This window comes from Mastigoproctus giganteus, chromosome 5 (genome assembly GCF_048544385.1).
Source record: "Mastigoproctus giganteus isolate SK-2022 chromosome 5, ASM4854438v1, whole genome shotgun sequence".
NCBI classification, from domain to species: domain Eukaryota; kingdom Metazoa; phylum Arthropoda; class Arachnida; order Uropygi; family Thelyphonidae; genus Mastigoproctus; species Mastigoproctus giganteus.
The window spans coordinates 177,613,378-177,632,174 of NC_143579.1; the positions used below are offsets into that span (position 1 = coordinate 177,613,378).

Genomic DNA, 18,797 nt, shown 5'->3' on the forward strand with positions numbered 1-18,797 from the left:
ACTCCTTTGCCATTTCTATGACTGTAAGTCTTCAATTTTTATTATGGGAAGCATTCAAAGAACTTATCTTGGAAGCTACTAGGCTTTACATACCAACTAAGAAATATTGTTCAAGGTTTATTAGGCCTAAATGGACGTCAGATGAACTAATGAGGCATATGGCAGAGAAGAAAAATGCATGGGATACATACAAATTAACACGTGACACAGAAGCCTATGATAGATACAAGTTGATCTGTAACCAAGTTACAAAGGAGGTTAGGCAGGCGAAGGCAGATTACGAGAGATCCTTGGCAAGGGATGCGAAGAAAAACAGCAAAGAGTTCTTTACTTATGTAAACTCTAGAAGGAAGGGGATGAATCAGATTGGTCCACTTGATATCGATGGGTCAACTGTTGATGATCCTGCTCAGGTAGCTAACAAACTAAATGAATATTTTGCATCGACATTCACACATGAGGAGTTATTCAGCGAGGGGAATGCCAGAGGTGTATTCAACTCTAGCAGTAAGCTAGAGAATCTTGTAATAACTGAGAGTAAAGTGGAGGAAAAATTGTTGAAGATAAACACAAGAAAGGCACCTGGGGTGGATGAGATCTATCCAGTTATATTAAAGGAGGCAGCAAAGGAAGTAAGCAAACCCTTAGCCATAATTATGAGAGCTTCCTTGGACTCGGGGGAGGTACCCATGGACTGGAGATGTGCAAATGTGTCCCCAATTCACAAGGGAGGATCAAAGGCTGACACAAGTAATTATAGACCTGTGAGTTTAACTTCTGTTCCAGGAAAATTAATGGTGGCACTGGTTAAAGAAGCACTGCAGGATCATCTAGACAAGACATCAGTTATAGCTCGGACACAGCATGGTTTTGTTAAGGGGAAGTCTTGCCTGACCAATTTGATTGGATACTATGATGCAGTCACAAAAGAACTGGATGCAGGGAATAACTTTGATATTATATACTTGGATCTTAGAAAGGTTTTTGATACTGTTGCACATGGAAGACTGCTGCACAAATTGGAGCAGTGTGGCATTGGAGGCAAATTGCTGCTATGGATAAAGGGGTGGTTGAGGGGGAGAAGACAGAGAGTGGTAATCAATGGACACTGCTCATCGTGGACTAATGTTATTAGTGGAGTCCCTCAGGGTTCAGTATTGGGTCCTTTATTGTTCTCTGTATTTATAAATGATATTGATGATGATATATCAAGCTTAATGTCCAAGTTTGCAGACGATACGAAGGTTGGCAGGGTTGTCAAGGACACTACTGACACTATGCTGCTGCAACAGGATCTGGAAAGGTTGAGCAGATGGGCTGAGAGGTGGCAAATGAAGTTTAACATTGACAAATGTAAAGTACTACATATGGGAAACAGCAACCCCAGAGCAACGTATCAACTCTGTGGTACTACACTGACAGTGGTAGAGAATGAAAGGGACCTGGGGGTGGTTGCGCAGTGCAGACGGGCTGCAAGAGTAGCTCATGGTGTATTGTCAATGATATATAGGAATTTTTCTAGCAGGGATAAGGAGGTGATTATTCCCTTGTATAAGGCAATGGTCAGGCCACACCTAGAGTACTGTATACAGGCCTGGAGGCCTCATTTCAAGAAGGATGTAGAGCTGCTGGAACGAGTACAGAGAAGGGCAACAAGATTAGTGAATGGAACAAAGGGGTGCTCTTACGAAGACAGTGTCTGGAGACTAGGCACCAGCGAGGTGATCTGATAGAGGTGTACAAAGCCTTGAATGGTTTGAGCATGCTCAATGCTGATGGGATTCTTCCTCTTGCTCAGAATAATCACCTGAGAGGGCATAAATTCAAATTGAGGAAAGACAGATGTAGGATAGATGTGCGGAAATTTGCCTTTAGCCAGCGGGTGGTTGGTAGGTGGAACAGACTTCCATCCCTTGTCGTGGAAGTTGATAGCCTAAATAAGTTTAAGGCTCAGCTGGACAGGTATTTCGAACGAACAGAGGGGTGAAGTGGAAGTGGTTATTTTTTATTTATTTATTTTACTATATTTTTTTTTTGGCTGATGCTGCATAAGCTTGCTTTCTTGCATCAAATGCCTCTACTAATGCTAATGCTAATTATAAAAGGATAGGTGGAACAGGACCATGGTATGTCTGCCAGGGGCAAAGGTTGATGACGTTGTAGAGCAGATATCATCTTTTAAGGGCACAAAAGGTGATATAGTTGTACACATTGGCACTAATGATATCAAGAGTAGGAGACCGGCAGAATTACTTATCAAGTACAGGTCACTGATGAAAAAAAGCCGTGAATTAGGGTTGAATTTGAAAGTGTCTGCAATTCTGCCCAGACACGATAGGAGGGAGTATATGATGAGAGCCTTGTCGATCAGTTCGGCCCTGGAAAGATTGTGCAAGGCTCAAGGGATAGAATTTTTTTCAGCCTGGACTGTACTTGTTAACAGGAGAGACTGCTTCTACAGGGATGGGATACACTTAAATAGAAAGGGTGCAAGAATATTTGCTGATGCTATCGAGGCAGTGTTGGGTGGGTCGGAAAACTGATAGCTTGTGGGGATACAAGGACTAATAGTTTAACAGTAGCCGTAGGCAGAGGTGAAGGTGATTCTTGCACAACTTCTATTAGAATAAGTAGTGACCTTCTATTATAATAAGTAGTGGAGCGAGGGGTGTTGGTGGTTTCAGGGACGGGTGGCAGTCATCGTGAAACAGGTGGGTATATGGGATGTGTTAGAGTAACTCAGAATAAGAATAGGTGCATGTATACTTGCATGTATACCAATGCTAGAAGTATAGTAAATAAATTTGAAGTGTTGGTCAAGACATCAAAGGCGGATATTGTTAGGATATCAGAGACATGGTGTCACACTGATATAAGGAATGCCGAACTGGAATTTGGGGAGTACAATGTGTACAGAAAGGATAGGAAGGGAGGAGGTGTTATGCTGTTAATTCAGAAAAACGTAAAATCAAAAGAAGTGCATCCAGTTGATATAGATGAACAGTGCACTGTTGAGTCAGTTTGGTGTGACATTAGCACTGCGAAAGCAAAAATAAGAGTAGGAGTGTGTTATAGGCCTAATGACTCGAATGAGTACAATGAACAATTGTACAGAGAAATAGAGCGGGCTAGTAAATCGCAATGTCTTATAATGGGTGATTTTAACTTCCCAGATATTGACTGGAACTTGTGGGTTGGGCACTCACACACTAGTCAGACTTTTGTGGATTTATTGGATGATTGTTTTCTGCAGCAGCATGTTCAAGAGGCAACCAGAGAAAGTAATACTCTTGATCTGGTTATCAGCAGTGATCATTCATGTATTAGGAATTTGCAGATAAAAGAACCACTAGATGGCAGTGATCACAGTGTACTGACGTGGGATTTACTTAAAGATTTAATTACCATCAGGGGTAAAGGAAAGTGTTTTTGCTTCCGTAAAGGCGAGTACAGTGGTCTCCGACAGTTTTTAAATTCTGTACAGTGGGATCAACTGACGATGTTACCAACAGTAAATTCTAAGTGGGAAGCATTCAAGGAATTAATCGTGGATGCTACTAAAAGTTTCATACCTATTAAGAAATATTGTTCAAGGTTTAGGCCTAAATGGTTGTCAAATGAACTAATGAGACTCGTAACAGAGAAGAAAAATGCATGGGATGCATACAAATTATCAACGACTCAGAAGCCTATGGCAGATATAAGTTAATCTATAATCAGGTCGCAAAGGAGGTTCGGCAGGCGAAGGCAGATTATGAGAAATCCTTGGCAAAAGATGCTAAGAAAAAACAGCAAGGATTTCTTTACTTATATAAACTCTAAAAGGAAGGGGATGAATCTGATTGGTCCACTTGACATTGATGGTTCGACTGTTGATGATCCTGCTCAGATAGCAAACAAACTGAATGAGTATTTTGCATCTACATTCATACGTGAGGAATTATTAAGGTTTGAAAATTGCAGAAGGTTATCAAATTGTAGCAGGATACTTAATGATTTTGTAATAACTGAGAGCAAAGTGGAAGAGAAACTGTTGAAGTTAAATGTAAGAAAAGCACCTGGGGTGAATGGGATCTATCCAGTTATATTAAAGGAGGCGGCAAAGCAACTAAGCAAACCCTTAGCCATAATTATGAGAGCATCCTTGGTCTCAGGGGAGGTTCCCACAGACTGGAGATGTGCAAATGTATCCCCAATTCACAAAGGGGGATCGAAGGGTGACGCGAGTAATTACAGACCAGTTAGTTTAACTTCTGTTCCGGGGAAAATAATGGAGTCGCTGGTTAAAGATGCATTGCAGGATCATCTAGACAAGACTGCAGCAATAATTCAGACACAGCATGGGTTTGTTAAGGGAAAGTCTTGTCTGACAAATTTGATAGGATATTATGATGTGGTTACAAAGGAACTGGATGCAAAAAATAATTTTGATATCATATATTTGGATTTCAGGAAAGCTTTTGACACTGTTGCGCATGGAAGACTATTGTACAAATTGGAGCAGAATGGTATTAAGGTAAGTTGCTACAATGGATAAAAGGATGGTTAAGTGCGAGAAGACAGAGGGTGGTAATCAATGGGTGCTGCTCTTTGTGGACTAATTCTATTAGTGGAGTCCCACGGTGTTCGGTGTTGGGTCCACTGTTGTTTTGTATATTTATCAATGATATTGATGAAGGTATATCAGGCTTAGTGTCGAAGTTTGCAGATGATACAAAGGTTGGCAGGGTTGTTAATGACAGTAATGGCAGTGTGCTACTGCAATAGGATCTAGATAATTTGGGCAGATGGGCTAAGAAGTGGCAACTGAAGTTTAACCTTCACAAATGCAAAGTACTGCATATGGGTAGAAGTAACCCCAGAGAAACATACCAACTGTGTGGTACTACACTTAAGGTGGTAGAAAATGAAAAAGACCTGGGAGTAATTGTGCAGGCAGATATGAAGTTTTCTGAGCAATGCAGACAGGCTGCCAGGGCAGGTCATAGGGTTTTGTCAATGATATATAGGAATTTTGCTAGCATGGAAAAGGAGGTGATTATTCCTCTGTATAAGGCAATGGTCAGGCCACGCCTTGAGTACTGCGTAGAGGTCTGGAGGCCTCATTTTAGGAAGGATGTAGATTTACTTGAGCGTGTACAGAGAAGGGCAACAAGATTGGTGAGGGGAATGAAGGGATCCTCTTATCAAGAGAGGCTTAAGTTCTGCAAATTGCAGTGGCTGGAGACTAGGCATCTGCGCGGTGATCTGATTTAGGTGTATAAGGCCTTGAATGGGTTCAGCACGCTGAATTCTGATGGGATCCTTACACTTGTTCAGATTACGAACCTAAGGGGGCATAAATTCAAATTAAGAAAGGACAGATGTAGAATAGATGTGTGGAAATTTGCCTTTAGCCAGCGGGTGGTTAATTGCTGGAACAAACTTCCATCTGTCGTTGTGGAAGTTGATAGGTTGAATAAATTTAAGGAGGAACTGGACAGGCATTTGGAGGGAATGGTGTGATTTTTTTTTTTTTTTTTTGGCTGATGCTGCATAAGCTCATACATTTGCTTTCTTGCATCACATGCCACTACTACTACTACTGCTATTGCAAATGATTTCATCAACCTGCATCACGTTGTCTGCAGTGGTAGACGTTGACGGCCTTTCTTTTCGATCAGCATCCGTCAGTTCTGTGCAAACACTTTCAAACTGCTGGCACCACTTCACTGTGGCTAGATGCGACATTGCATTTTCCCCATACACCGCTGTTATTTCACAATGAATCTTAGAACAATTCAGACATTGTGCCCACAAAAATCATACTGTTCCGCATACCTCGAACTTTGAGCAACATTCTAGCTGACTTTCCATTATGAATGCTTGCTCCTACACAACTGTTACCGCTATGGCAACGAAGCTCACCTACCAGGGGTACATGATATGAACTCCATTTTGCGCAGGCCCCACATTTGTTGTTGGGCAATTATACCCAGAGATGGCAGCAGGTGTAACTTATTTTTTGAATGCCCCTCCTACATTAATCTGAGATTACTGCTACCCGTATATAGTACCTTGCATTTGTCAGTGTTAAACTTCATTTGCCATTTTCACCCATTGCCTAATTTTTTTAGATTTGTATACAGTAGCATACCTTGATTAATGTTATTAAGAATCCTACTAACCTTTGTATCATCTGCAAACATAGACATTAAGCCTGATATACCTCCATCAATATCATTAATGAATATAGAAAACAAGAATGGGTCTAGCACTGAAGCTGGGGGACTAGTAATATTAGTCCAAGAAGAATAGCGTCCAGTGATAACCACTCTCTGTCTTCTCTCACTCAGTCATCCCTTTATCGATAGCAGTAACTTGTCCTTCAAGCCACACTGCTCCAATTTATTCAGCAGTCATTTATGTGCAATAGTATCAGAAGCTTTCCAGAATTCCAAGGATGTGCTATCAAAATTATTTTTTGCATCCAGTTCCTTTGTTACTGCATCATAACATTCAATCAAATTTATCAGACAAGATAGCCCCTTAATAAATCCGTGCTGTGATAGCAATATAACTTCATTCCTGTCTAGGTTTTCCTGCATTAACGTATCTTGGGTTCTTTAACCAGTGAGTCCATTATTTTCCCTGGAACAGAAATTAAGTTAACAGGTCTATAATTACTCATGAACTTTGATTCCCCTTTGTGAACTGGGGATACATTTGCACATCTCCAGTCCACAGGGAACCTTCCTTAAATGCAGGCAATATGGCCTCAGTTGCTAATGCTCATAAAAAAAAAAAAAAAAACCCTTAAATGCAGGGATGCTCTCATAATTATGACTAAAGGCTCTTGCTTACTTCAACAATTTCTCTTCTACTTTTCTCTCAATTATCACAAAATAATTTGGCTCCCTATTAGATTCTGATGAACTTCTAGAATGTCCCTCAATAAAGAACTCCTAATGCATGAATATAGATACAAAATACTTATTCAGCTTTTCAGCAATGTGAGCAGGATCATCAACAGTTAAACCAGTTGATAGTGAGTGGACCAGTGTGATTCATTCCCTTCCTTCTATTGTTTACATAAATAAAGAAATCTCTGGTGTTTTTCTTTGCATCCTTTGCTAAAGCTTTCTCATAATTGGCCTGCTTGCCTAATCACCTTTGTGACTTCATTCCAGACAATTTTTTACCTACTGTAGGCTTTTCTATCACTTTCTGGAACGTTGGTGCCTATTGGAACTGGGTGCCTCCGTAGCCAGGTGAGCAGGAGCAGCAGTGCATAGAACACGCTTCTTGATTAAACCGGGGTTCGAGCCCGGGATCACCAAATACGGAGGATGCAGAAAGGTCAGGGAATGACCACTGCATATCCCCGGAGCAATATGGCCTTAGTTGCTAATGCTCCTAAAAACCAAATAACCAACCAGCCTATTGGAACTGTTGAACTCAGTATAGAGAAAAGAGATAGGAATGAAGAGTTAATTACTGTATTTTATCGTGTGTAAAAAGGAAGACAAAATATCACACAACAAAAAGAAACTAGTCAGTATATCTGATAAGGAGATGTTCAGCATGTGTTCTATTTTAATACAGGTAGATTCCAAGAAAGATTAATACATATATCATTGAAGTTTAACGTTGACAAATGCAAAGTACTGCATATAGTACTGAATGCTTCCCAATAGAATTTTCTGTCCATATCATCAACTGTTGGTCTCATCGTATAAAATATAAAAATTTTCTGAGAGCACTGTAGTCTTTATGAAACAAAAGACCTTCCCTTTACCCTTAATAGTAGCTGTACTTGAAATAATTCCCACATCAATACATTTTTATCACTACCACCTAATGGTTATTTTATCTGCAGATTCTTAATCAGAATAATTGCTGCTGATTGTCATGTCAAGAGTATTGCTTTCTTTCGTTGCCTCTCTAGCATTCTGATATAGAAAACAGTCATCTAAAAAATCCACAAATGTCCACGTGTGACTGGCCAACCACAGGCTACAGTAACAAAACCATGCTGTGTCCGAGCTATAACTGAAGTCTTGTCTAGATGATCCTGCAGTGCTTCTTTAACCAGTGCCTCTATTAATTTTCCTGGAACAGAAGTTAAACTCACAGATCTATAATTACTTGTGTCAGCCTTTGATCCTCCTTTGTAAATTGGGGTCACATTTGCACATCTCCAGTCTATGGGTACCTCCCCTGAGTCCAAAGAAGCTCTCATAATTATGGCTAAAGGTTTGCTTACTTCCTTTGCTGCTTCCTTTAATATAACTGGATAGATCTCATTCATCCCAGGTGCCTTTCTTGTGTTTATCTTCAACAATTTCTCCTCAACTTTACTCTCAGTTATTACAAGATTATATAGCTTAAAGACAGAGTTGAATACAACTCTGTCATTCCCCTCCCTGAATAACTCCTCATGTGTGAATATCAATACAAAATATTCATTTAGTTTGCAAGCTACCTGAGCAGGATCATCAACAGTTGAACCATCGATATCAAGTGGACCAATCTGATTCATCCCCTTCCTTCTAGAATTTACATAAGTAAAGAACTCTTTGCATCCTTTGCCAAAGATTTCTTGTAATCTGCCTTCGCTTGCCTAACCTCCTTTGTAACTTGGTTACAGACCAGCTTATATCTGTCATAGGCTTCTGTGTCACATGTTAATTTATATGGATCCCATGAATTTTTCTTCTCTGTCACATGTCTAATTAGTTCATCTGACATCCATTTAGGCCTAAAACTTGAACAATATTTCTTTGTTGGTATGAAAAGCCTAGTAACTTCCAAGATTAATTCTTTGAATGCTTCCCATTTTGAATTTGCTGTTGGTAACATCATCAGTTGGTTCCACCATATAGATTTTAAATATTGTCTCAGACCACCATAGTCACCTCTACTAAAGCAAAAACCCTTCCCTTTACCCTTGATGGTCGTACCTCTTTGAGTAAATCCCACTTCAGCACACTGTGATCACTTACACCTAGTGGTTCCTTTATCTACAGATTCTTCATGCATGAAGAGTCACTACTGATAATCAGATCAAGAGTGTTACTCCCTCTAGTTGCCTCCCGAACATGCTGCTGTAGAAAACAATCATCCAATAAATTCACAAAATCTTTGCTAGTGTGTGAGTGACCAACCCACAAATTCCAGTCAGTATCTGGGAAATTAAAATCCCCCATTATAAGACACCCTAATTTACTGGCCAATTGCTCATTATACTCATCAGATTCATTAGGCCTACAAGCACAAACCAGACTGAGAAAAATACTACCCCTTGAGCCTTGCACACTCTCTCCAGGGCAGAATTGATTGACAAGGCTCTCATCACATACTCCCTCCTATCGTGTCTGGGCAGAATTGCAGACACTTTCAAATTCAACCCTAACTCACGGCTTTTATTCAGCATTGTCTTGTACTTGTTAAATAATTGTGCCGGTCTCCTACTCTTAATATCATTAGTTCCAACGTGTACAACAATATCACCCTTTGTGCCCTTAAAGGATGATATCTGCCCTACAACGTCATCAACCTTTTCCTCTGGCAGACATACCCTGGTCCTGTTCCATCTATCCTTTTTGCACAATATGTTCCCCGTTTCCCTGACAATAGAGTTACCTACAACAACCAGTTCCTTTGGGACCAGCGCATTCTGTCGGGGGTTGTCGCTGTGTTGCGTGATGTTCAAGTGCAAGCTCTGATATTGACGTGGGCAGCTGAGAGCTTGATGGGCCCCTCGATTTAAATCCTTCGAGGGCATCCACCCTGTCCTTCAAGCTCTCATATAAGCCCATAACAGTGCCGAGTTGGCGCCTGTTTTCCTTGCACTCCCCACATCGCGCGCGCACACACACACACAAAGACATTCCCCTTGGCAATATCATGTCCTGTTCCTGATTGCTCCACAAACATCAAAAAAGCAGCATTTCAATAGACTGTGATTCAGAGGACTACCCCCCCCCCCCTCAGTTCTCCCCTGAGCCACTGCACTTTCACTAGTTTGAGCCTTTTGCTTTGCTGCTGTGGTCTGAGTCATGATTTCTATTCAAGTTCAATAAAATTCCAAAACAAAGTATAACCCTAAACCTATATCCCAATGCAGTTATAACACTATATATGTATTTCGGTATCAAATATTATCTCCAAGTTGTGTTATATGACTTTCTTATCCCCTGTCAACTTATATGTATTAATTTATGATGTTACATTTGTAATAACTAGGTCGCTATATTTATTTAGTTAAAATAGTACAATTCAATTGACAATGAAATTTAATAAGATTAATAAATTTTACTGATTAATTGATACTACTATACTCGCTATCTAGTTTTCCATTAAACCTTACGCTTGCACACATTGTCGTATAACAATGACCGCAAGTTACAAACAGTTAATCTACTGACACAAGGTATTATTTACTTTCCAAATTGCGCTATCTAAATTCAAAATAAACCACGGAGCTTGACTAGGTCTATAAGCTACTTATAGAAAATAATTTAATCTAACAATTAAGTCAATAAGGTGGCTAAGTATAATTAAAAACTTTTCGTCCATGGGAGCTGCAAAACCTGTCCACACGTGGATTTGATACCCTTACCGATACTAAGTAATAACCTATAAAATCTCTATCTAAATTCAATTTAAACTGAAGTATTGTTACTAGGAATATAAAGCAACTCTAAAAAATAAATTAATATGCCAATTTAAGTTAATAGTTATTTGGTTTTTTTTTTAGGAGCATTAGCAACTAAGGCCATATTGCTCCAGGGATATGCGGTGGTCATTCCCTGACCTTTCTGCATCCTCCGTATTTGGTGGCCACGGGCTCGAACCCCGGTCTAATCAAGAAGCGTGTGCTACGCACTGCTGCTCCTTCCCACCTGGCTACGGAGGCGCCGTTCAAGTTAATAAAGATGATGCATTAAGAATCTGCAGATAATGGAACCACTAGGTGGCACTGATCACAGTATGTAACTACCATCAAGGGAAAGGATTTTTTCTTTCGAAAAGGTGACTACACTACAGTGGTCTCAGAGAGTTTTTAAATTCTGTCAAGTGAGGAACAACTGATGGTGTTACCAACTGTGAATTCTAAATAGGAAGCCTTCAGGGACATAATCTTCAAGGGTACTAAGCTTTTCATACCAACCAAGGAATACTGTTCCAGGTTTAGGCCTAAATGGATATCAGATGAATTAATGCAGTTCATGGCAGAGAAGAAAAATGCATGGGATGCATATAAATTATCAAGCAACATAGAAGCCTATGGCAGATATAAGCTAGTCTGTAATCAAGTCACAAAGGAGATTGGCGCCTCCGTAGCCAGGTGGGCAGGAGCAGCAGTGCGTAGCACACGCTTCTTGATTAGACCGGGGTTCGAGCCCGTGGCCACCAAATACGGAGGATGCGGAAAGGTCAGGGAATGACCACCGCATATCCCTGGAGCAATATGGCCTTAGTTGCTAATGCTCCTAAAAACCAAATAATAACAACAACAACAACAACATTCATCATTCCTGCCATAAGGTGATTTTGGGACAGCAAACGTAACACACTAATCAATTTGTTATGTAATATTGACTGAAAGAGGTAGATTTAATAGTTTACCATTTACTTTTTTGGAAAATAATACTTTTTTAAATTTAAAATTAAAAATTTTTCTTAACTAATTGCACTTCATTTGTGGGATATTTCATATGTCCCTGTCCTTTTGTAAAAAGGATTCAGCTTAATTAACATCTCTTTTAGTTGCTTTCTTATAAACACTGATTAACTTCTGTTTTGTGGACTAATAGGTGGGAAGGGTTGTTCAAAAAACATGGGAGTTCGAATTTTCCAAATGAATATTTAATGAAACATTTAACTGTATAGTACCCATAGTAAACGTGATTAATATAATAGGTAGCATACACACAATGCACATACATTACTTATAAGCAATGTAAGTAATACAATATTAAAAATAAATATATTAGAATAAATAAATAATATATCAAAAACTATTTTCTCTTACCTTGATGGAGATAGAACTGAGTTTGTTGTGCTGTGATCGTATAGTGGGACTCAGAATAATTTATTCTGTCTCAGTGATGATGAGGCAGGCTGGAACAAAGATGGGGGCAGGAGCAGCAACAGCTTTGAAGAATGTGTTTGACCTTCATCTGTTTACCTCCCTTATGATATCCTCTCATAACGTACTTAAATGGTGGTAGTAGGTCTGGATTTTGCTGTTGTCTGAGAGGCTAACATACTGAATGACAAGATCAAGTGCCTCTGGTACTGCTGTCCTTTTTGGTTTGTTAATAATTTCTTTATCACTGGACTCACTTCATCAGCAATCTCCACTGGTGTCAAGACCTGGTAACCTGGATCTACGTCACTTTCCTCTAGCCAGTCGGTTACATCCTCCACTGTAACATCTCTCTCTCTCTCTCTCTCTCTCTCTCTCTCTCTCTCTCTCCCACACGGCATAGCATTTGGTGGAAGTCGGCTGGCTCAAACCCTTCAAAATCAATGTCAGGATCACTGTCAAAAGCAACTTCTTCCAACTATGAGCCATTGTGGTGGTTTTTACATTATTCCAAAGAGTCAGCAATGTTGTAAATTTCTGACCATGTTATAATTTTTTTAATGTTTTTCAGAGTATGTTGGCCTCTTGTGTCTTCAGTTAAGTCTTCTTCCTACTCAATGATGACCAAAACTTTGTTCAGGTACTGTTGCTGGTAGAGCCTTTTGCATGAAACTATGACTCCTTGATCCATGGGTTATATCAGAGAGGTTGTATTAGGGAAGAAACATGGTACAGATCTTGCCATCACTGCTAACTAATTTCTCAGCAACTGGGTGAGCAGGAGCATTATCTAATATAAAAATAGCCTTTAAATCATTGGGAGCCACCTCTTGCTGATATCGACGTGCTTCAGGGACAAAATGCTTGAAAAACCAGTCAGGAAATGTTGGCGTTGAACCATGCCTTTGAATGGTAGTTGATAACAAACAGCTGTGTCGTGTAATCTTTCAAAACACATGGGCATGCTGATTTGCCCATGACAGCTAACTTTAGGTGATGGAAGCCATCAGCACTTGCACAGTATAAAACTGAAAAACGCTCCTTGCTCATTTTCTTTCCAGGAGTTTTGTCTTCGTTTCTGAAGGCTTGAGTATTTTTTGGTACGGACCCCCAGAATAACCCAGTCTCGTCTCCATTATACACCTGAAATAAGAGCAGGCCCTCCTTCTTTATCAGTTCATTGAGGTGGAATCTGAAAGGCTCAACTGAATGTGTTGCAGCAGACACAGCTTCACCATTCTCTTTCCTGTCACACATTAGCTTTAATCAGCTCAAGCTTTTGACTGACACTGAAATGTACATTCTTTCTTTTAACACTTGTTTGTTTTGAAGCCCTTGGTGGTCACAAAAATGATTTGAAATAATACTAATAATTGATAAATGTTGATACAAAATGCACTCTCCTCACGCTCGTGGCAGGCGCAACAAAAAACAGTACTGCCGCTGTGTGTGTGCTAACTGGTGAACATCCCGTGAATTGCAGTCGGCATCCAGAAAATAGTGGAATTTTGTCCATGAAATTCAGGAAATTGAGGTCCAAAAATTCTAGGGAAAGCAGTACAACTACTTGTTTACAAATTGCCTTTCCTCTGGTAATTGATTTTCCTTGTTCCATTTTGTTATATACCACACATATATTTCAAAAAATAATTAATTGTTGAATAATTTTACCTTTATATTGATGTTTCATGATTTTTTTTTTTTTTTCGTTTCTCGTTTAAATAGGTCACAGCTATCTGAAACTGAAAAAATATTTTCTTCCATGTTTGGTCCGGATTCCAATATTGATCAGCGTCTAGTTCCATCAACCTGTGAGCTTCAGTCACCAGCATCAAGTGTTTCATCATACCTAAATAAACATCTTAATTCAGTAGACAGTAGTAGCATGGCAGCTCCCATTCCAGAAGCTCATTCTTTACTTGTTAATCTTATACTTTCTGATTCTATGCTAAACTTGTTTAAGGATCATAACTTTGCAAGTTGTACCCTCTGTGTATGCAATATGAACATTAAAGGATCTGATGCAAGCTTATATCTCCCAAGCAGCTTAACAACAGCAACTAATGATGAACCTCAGTATAAATGCACTTGCGGTTTTAGTGCAGTTGTAAATCGGCATTATAGTCATCATTCAGGGTTATTCTATGAAGATGAAGTTGATATCACAGGAACACCATATGAACCTCTATTAAAGTACAAATCAAGTTTATTGAATGTTGAGAATAGACCAAAAATGAACTCCTTAGAAGGAAGAAGTACTGGTGTATCATTATCATCCAACAAAGAAATTCTACCACAAGTTGATTTTATACCTCATAGTATATTAGACTTGGTAAAACTGCAGTGTTCTAAGATTAATTCATTGTATTCTTTGGTGTCCAAAGCAGAAAACTACCAAAATGAAATTACAAATTATGATTATAATCCTTTAGAAATTGCAGATGGTTGTGAAATATGTTTTATGGCTTTAGAGACTGGAAGACAAGCACTAGATAATGTTAGCAATAGTAAGCTAGATGAAAATTTAAAATCTTCGTGTCTGCACAAGTGGCCTTATTTATCAGGTAGGTAAAAAAAAAAAAAAAATTGCAATTTTTAAAAAGAACCTTGTTGGAAGCGTTTTGTAGCTATTGCAATAATTTATATGTAAACAAACTTCATTATTTATGAATGCCAAACCAAAATATGGAAATTAAATTTATAGTACATGTAGATGGGTAAGGTGGGGCATTCTGATGGTAGTAGGTTTATTGTGATCTGTAATTTAAAAAAAAAAAAAAAAAATGTTTTTATTGTTCATCTCAAACAGATTTATTGTAAATGGTGCTGGTAGAAGTTAGGATTTTTTTTATCATTATTTTGTTTGATCTGCACCTTGAAACAAGATTTAAATAGCCTTCTATAATCATGAAGTTGGAAAACAGTGCCCAAAACTATTCTACTGTCATGTGTGCCCTCAAGGGGGAGGGGGCCAGAATTTATAGTTTGCCACTGAAGAAAGAAATGGGACCATACACTTTGCATTTTTACCTATAATGTCTTGACAATCTATTTACACCACCGAATACGGAGGATGCGGAAAGGTCAGGGAATGACCACTGCATATCCTGGAGCAATATGGTCTTAGTTGCTAATGCTCCTAAAAACCAAATAACAAACAAAAAAAAAACAAACAATCTATTTACAAGATTGGTGTGTTTTTTTTGTTTTGTTTTTTTGTACATTTTTCTCTTTGTAATACCACTGGATAAGTAAGCATTTCGAAAAGATATATTCTTTTGGAAGTGCTTACTTCCCAAAGAATAAATAATCACTTAGTAAGTGATCACTTAGACTGTGGCAGAGCCCCATTTTTAAATGTGTATAGCACAGCCATTTATGAATATATGAGTACAGTAGAATCTCATAAATCAACAATAGTGGAGCTATCAAACCCCCTTAATCTTAAAGGGTTTGATAGATGATGCTGTACGGCTCCACCAGTAACAAAGTGCACAGATGGTTGCCTACAGTAGAAAGATTACACTGCATTCTCACAAAGGCGCCTCCATAGCCAGGTGGGAAGGAGCAACAGTGCGTAGCACACGCTTCTTGATTAGACTGGGGTTCGAGCCCGTCACCACGAAATACGGAGGATGCGGAAAGGTCAGGGAATGACCACCGCATATTCCCGGAGCAATATGGCCTTAGTTGCTAATGCTCCTAAAAACCAAACAACAACAAGCATTCTCACAAGATGATGAAAAAACATTGCCACTATAGCAATTATAGAATGTCACACTCTGGTGAACTTTCCTTGCTTCCCATTCTGGGTTTAAGGAATAAAAATTGTCAAGGGGTAGTTTTATTAATATGATTAATAGAGTTAACTCAATTAGTTAGGCCTGCTACTCTTAACATCTGGTTGAACCGAAATAAATTACAGTTCCTGAATATGTACTTTTTTATTACCACTAATTTGTCCAATTTCTTATAACTTTATATTAGTAGTGGCAAATGATACAAGAAGAAAACAAACTTATACAGCATCATACAAAAAAAAAAAAAAATTCTACATCATCTGATAAATTGTCTAGTTCCTCTTTAAATTTATTTAGATTGCCCACTTCCCATCTGAAGAAAGAAGTTTATTCTAACAATCAGCTCCCTTTTGGTTGAAGCCAAATTTCTGCATATGTAACCTGCAACTGTCCTTCCTCTGTTTGAATTTTTTTGCTTTCATATGTATTGTCTGTGCAAGAGGAAGGATTCCATCAGCACAAAGGCTACTCAATCCATTCAAAGCCTTAAAAAAAATCTCATGGGCCTAGTTTTCCAGACACTGCAATTCGCAGAACTAAAGCCTTCCTTGATAACAGTGCCCTTTTGTCCCCCCCCTCGCTAATCTCTTTGCTCTTCGCTGTACCCATTCCAACAGATAATCAACATGTGGCCCAACCATTGCCTTATACATGGGAATAATCACCTCCTTATCCCTACTAATAAAATTCCTGTGTAACATAGACCAAACTCCATGAGCTGTCCTGGTAGCCTGTCTGCACAGAGAAAGAAAAAGCCCCAGGGCTTTTTCTTTCTCCTCTTTTCTCAGTGTGGCACCACACGCTAGTATATTATTCTGGAATTACTGCTATCTATATGCAGTACCTTGCATTTGGCAATGTTAAACTTTAACTTTAGGCAGATGGGATGATACTTCTAAGTCCGTCTGCCCAGAAGGTCATGCATTACTTCTTTAACCAGAGACTCCATTATTTTTCCTACAATAGAAGTCAAGCTTACTGGTCTGTAATTACTCACTTCACCCCTTGATTCCCCCCTTTGTAAAATGAGAATGCATTAATACATCTTTAGTGCATTGGTATCTCCCCTAAATTCAAGGATGATCTCACAATTATGACTAAAGGTTTGTTAACCCCTTTTGCTACTGCTCTCAATACAACTGAAGATATTCCATCTGCTGTTATTTGCATTTAACTTCAACAGTTTCCCTTTCGTCTCAGTTATTACAAAATCATTTAGCTCCTTGTAATCTGATATACTTCTGTCAACCTCATCCCAAAAAAATTTCTCGTGTGTATGTAGGTGCAAAATATCTATTCAGTTTTCTCAGCAACCTGAGCAGGATCATTAACAGTTATACCATTCATGTCTAGTGCACCAATGTGGTTCATCCCTTTCCTTCTATTGTTTACATAAGTAAAGAAGTCTCTGCTGCTTTTCTTTTCATTCTTTGCCAGAGACTTCTCATAATCTGCCTTAGCTTGCCTGATCACTTTGTGACTTGATTGCAGAGATATAAAAACCTACTGTAGGTTTTTGTATCTCTTGATCATTTATAAGCATCCCATGAATTTTTCTTCTGTACTACAAGTCTCATCAATTGATCTCACATCTATTTACGTTACCTTGAACAGTATCCTTTAGTTGGTGTAAAAAGTCCATTAGCTTCTAGAATTACTTCCCTGAATGCTTACCATTTAGAATTTTCATTTGGTAACATTATCAGTGAATTCTGAATAAATTTTAAAAACTGTCTGCAACCATAGTCACCTTTATGAAAGCAAAAGTTTTTCCCATACCCTTTATAATAGGTACATCTTTAAATAAATCCCACATCAGTACACTTTGATCACTGCAACCTAGTGGTTCTTTTATCTGCTGATTCTTAAAACCTGAAGAGTCACTTCTGATAATCAAGAGTATTGTTTTCTCTCATTGCCTCTAACATGCTGGTGTATTGAACAGTCATCCACTAAATCCAGAGAAGTTTGCTGCAGTGTAGGTTACCAACCCACAAGTTCTAAAGACAAAAGGAAAGTCAGTATCTAGAAATTTAAATTCCCCCATTATAGGACGTTCTGATTTTCTGGCCCACTCTGTTTGTCTGCATAGTTCTTCATTATACTCATCATAGTCACAGCCTATAATATACTCCTACTCTTATTTTTGTTTTCCCAGTGCTTATATCACACCAAATTGACTGAACTTGCACTGGCCGCCTACATCAGCTGGGTGCACTGGCTTAAGATTCTGTGTGCTTCTTAACTAAGAGCATAATTCCTCTCCCTCCCCGTTCTCCTGTCCTGGAAAATGGGGGGAGAGAGGGGGGAGAATTATGTTTTCTGTACACACATTGTTTTCCCCATATTCAAATTCCACATCCGTTATGTCTGACTGGTATCATATCTCTGATATTCATATAACATCCAAATTGGATGATTTAAAGAGTACTTCAATTTCATCAAATTTGTTTACTGAACTCATAGCATTAATGTATACATGCACCTGTTTTTACTCATAGTAACCCTGAATTTCCACCATGCATTTGCTTGTTCCAGGAGGACTCCGCAGCATGCCTTGTGGTTCCAATACCTTTCCAGTCAGCAGCATGTCTCAGTTGAAGCAGTAGAAGAATCACTTACACCTCTGCCTACAGCTGTTAATCTATTTTTCTGCTTATCCCACCAAACTAAGCAGTTTTTTAACCCACCTGCATTACCTCAGTAACATCATCAACAAATATTCTTGCACCCTTTCAATTTAATTGTATCTAGTTCCTGTGGAAAAAAAAAAAAAAAGTTCTCTTGTTAATTACTAGAGGTCATGCTGAGAAAAATTCTACCTCATGAGCCTTGCACACTGTCTCCAAGGCCAATTTTATTTGCAAGTCACTTATCGTGTCCCTCCCCCTCCTACTTGTCTGGAAAGAATTGCAGACACT

At 38.9% G+C, this 18,797-nt stretch overlaps 1 protein-coding gene across 1 annotated transcript in view; it reads left to right on the plus strand.

The window, feature by feature from the left end:
- LOC150085870 (mediator of RNA polymerase II transcription subunit 13-like) overlaps positions 1–18,797 on the plus strand; it is a 554,522-nt gene that overhangs the window by 295,290 nt on the left and 240,435 nt on the right. The window contains exon 15 of the mRNA XM_090374721.1: positions 13,802–14,640. Coding sequence (XP_090230847.1) covers positions 13,802–14,640 — 839 coding nt within the window. The remainder of the gene's footprint in view (positions 1–13,801; positions 14,641–18,797) is intronic.